Here is a 3,248-nt window from a genome sequence, read left to right on the forward strand (position 1 = left end):
GTACATTCTCCAAGTTCAAAGCTATTTTGATAGTAAAGCAAAGAAAAATGTAACCAGAGCAGTCAGCAAAATGTTGCTGAGCAAAGCTTACCACATGCCAATGTAAGCTGTTTGTCAGAGGCTCTGCCTGCATACGCCTTAGAAATGAACATGACGGCTCCATGCGGATTCACTGCCACCAGGTACTTCAGCGTTGTGGCCTGCTTGTAGTGGCTCCAGACGACCTGCTGGCCATCCAAGTTCAAGGGTCTAAAAAGGAAGCACAAGATTGCCTCATACAGATTAGTACGCCTGATGCCACGTGTATAATACGTCGAGGTGGGAGAAAACGTGCCTGGCAAGCCGCACTTCAGTGCAGTAGATGATGGTGCGCAGGTGCGGAAAGTTCTTCTTTTCTTTCTCAGTCAGCCAGCTGCGGCAAATTTCTGGACTGGAGAAAACTATTAGGCCCTTGCAAAGGTGGTGCACAGCTTGCAGCACCATCCTGAAGCTCCGGCTGATGGTCTTGCGTGTCACTCCAAAGCGATACGCCAGGTCCTTAAAAGGCAAATTTAGGCGCAACTTCATCAAAAATGAGAGAAGTTGCGTCTCGTGCGGAAATACCCTTTTCGCCTATGGGAGCACCGGGGCAATGCTGTCCCTGATGGCAAAGAAAAGTGGTTTTGACAACCCTGTAAATAAACGTCGTCGGTATACAGGTCAGATTACCCTTTCAACATGCAAGACAAACAATATGGAGTTTGTACATATTTTGTACCTGTGTAGAAGTGCACTTTGTCATCATCCATAACGCGGACACTTCTGGCCTGTTTAAGGCTTTGAACCTTTCCCTGGAGGTGCTTAACCTGGGCTTCCAGAAGCCTGATGCGCTCCGTGTCGCCGGACCCAGAGGGCGGAGCCTCGCACCTATCAGTTTGGACTTCCACCGTTCTGGCCAGAAAATGGAAAAAAAAAAAAAAGTTGTTGCAACTTATGTTATGAACATGTATACACAAAGCACAGCTAACCTCTTATCCTCGTCGTCCAACGATTCCGCCTCTGAGCTCCCATTCTGGTGTTCGGCGGCGCTTCCGCTCGCATCGAGAGAGCTCGCGTCGAGGCGAGGCAGCGTTTCCTCTCCACTACTCAGGTTGGGGGCCGTCAGCTGGGAGCTGGGTGCGTCGACCCGTTTTTTCCCGATGGTTGCATGCCTTTCGTGGCTGCAAGACGAGTACAAGCAAATTTAGAACAACACTTATTCTAAAATTCTGTCTCTTACCATTCTATTCTCCTTCTTGAAGTCTCGGTCGCTCTCTCGTCGTGCCAAAACAGCGACGGCGTATAGTCGATGTGCAAAGGGTCTTTGTTTGGAGCACCTGTGAGCACACAAATACGATTCGCATGCTAAGTCCAGTTGCCTGTCATTGTTGAAAATCTAGTCTGCACTTGAGGATGCCGCAAACACTTGCCTGTTACGAAGTGGTCTTGGCATAGCCGCGCTCCAACTCCGGGCATCCAAATTCCGCCTTTAGTGATGCCCCGCTTCATAGCGACAGCCCACTGCAGCTTCCGCGCCTCGTTCCAGGGAAATCTATACATCTTTTTTCCCTCTACACTCGCACTGGTGCATCCTACTGCGGAGCACCCAACCATTATCGCTTCCGCGGAACTTTTTAATCGCGTATCACTCGTTAGCAGTCGTTAGCAGTACGCTGCCGCCATGCGACCGCCCGGGCAGCGTCGAACCAGTCGAACCGGAAGTGCGTTGCAGACGACGTACCGGTCAACCGTGACGAAGTCACCCCACCTATTCAAATGCGGGCCTGTTCCAACGGCCGAGTAGAAACAGGGACCGCTGCAGAGGTGCGAGGCGACGACCGCGCAGGAGCGCGCACCGACAAGCGCGCACACAGACACACGCTCGGGGGGCGCCGCGACGGTGAAATTCAAATGCGGGCCTGTTCCAACGGCCGAGTAGAAACAGGGACCGCTGCAGAGGTGCGAGGCGACGACCGCGCAGGAGCGCGCACCGACAAGCGCGCACACAGACACACGCTCGGGGGGCGCCGCGATGGTGAAATTCAAATGCGGGCCTGTTCCAACGGCCGAGTAGAAACAGGGACCGCTGCCACATTTCTCGAAGCGCACGAAGAGGTTGATCCGCTTAGATCGAAGTGGCGAACGGAGGCGTCGCCGAGCGGCGGCGATCCAGCCATATACCCACCCGCGAGTCAGGCTGTCAACAAGGCGCGTCAATGAAATCTGATGTTTCCCGGTAATTTTCTCGAGCCGGTCATGCACGATTCGCGCCATCCGACTTTAGACGAACGGTCCGAATGCGTGGTATGGTCATTGAATTTTGTTCATAAGCAATGGACAATGGCGTGGTCGCGATGGTGCACAAACACAGACATTCGAACCGTAGACTCAGCCGTGTCGTCAACAACGGGCGCCGAGAAACTCCTGTTTTGCAAACTTCAAGGCCGCACACCTGGGGAAATAATTTCCCAGTAATAATGCAAAGCCCCTACTACAAACCCGGTTAGTTTTCACGATTGCGCTGGGTATCCACAATGAACAGTTAATCGTTTTTTGAGGTCAACAAAGGCAACCTCAGACTCCAGCCACGGTATTTGCGTCGCTTTCGGGCGCGAAACTCTCCTAGCTTTCCATGACTGGCAAAGAGGTGGAATTTCTGTCTAATAGGTAAAAGGTGATTTTAAGAAGTCGGCGTTGGCCGACGCTGCCGCCCCCGTGGTTTCCCAGCGACAGTTGCGGAGACAGTTGACACTGTTGTTGGTGGCCCCGACAAGGATGAAGAGCTGACGGATGAAGGTCCAGTTGAAGTGCCAACTGTATTACAGATGCGGGAGTACCTACGCCTGCTGCGAAATAAAGTTGGATGCATGTGCGGCGACCACAGCTTCATGCAATGCTGGGTCAAATTGGAGCAGGGGTTGCTCGCACCCCGCAAGAAATTGAAACAGCGAAAGCTCTGTCTTTTTTTCCACCTGGATAAATTTTGTTTCAGTAAACACACAGTGTTTGGATTCGTGGCACTTGTGGCGCACTTAAAGCTCAGATTTTTCAGCTTTACTAGAGTGGTCGCTTATACCGAAATACCGCTTATAACGAAAATTTTCGCCGTCCAGCTTACTTCGTTATAACGAGGGATTACTGTACTTTCATTAATGACTTAAAAATGTGTGGGTGCGAGCCAGTTTTATGAACTTCATTGAAACTTTGAGAGTCGTAATTTCTTCCTGCAT

The 3,248-nt window shown here is 51.5% G+C and overlaps 1 protein-coding gene across 1 annotated transcript; it reads right to left on the minus strand.

The window, feature by feature from the left end:
* Positions 1-612: 612 nt before the first annotated feature.
* LOC144163888 (uncharacterized) lies at positions 613-1,789 on the minus strand. Its single transcript, XM_077694558.1, has 5 exons — positions 1,449-1,789; positions 1,259-1,355; positions 1,008-1,199; positions 758-930; positions 613-671 (listed from the first exon to the last, which is right to left on the minus strand). Exons 1-5 carry the CDS (start codon positions 1,630-1,632, stop codon positions 613-615), a joined length of 705 nt encoding a protein of 234 aa, XP_077550684.1. The 5' UTR covers positions 1,633-1,789.
* Between the last annotated feature and the right edge of the window lie 1,459 nt (positions 1,790-3,248).

This window comes from Haemaphysalis longicornis, unplaced genomic scaffold (assembly GCF_048455015.1).
Source record: "Haemaphysalis longicornis isolate Haplotype H1 unplaced genomic scaffold, Haemaphysalis longicornis Haplotype H1 scaffold_13, whole genome shotgun sequence".
Classification (NCBI taxonomy): Eukaryota; Metazoa; Arthropoda; class Arachnida; order Ixodida; family Ixodidae; genus Haemaphysalis; species Haemaphysalis longicornis.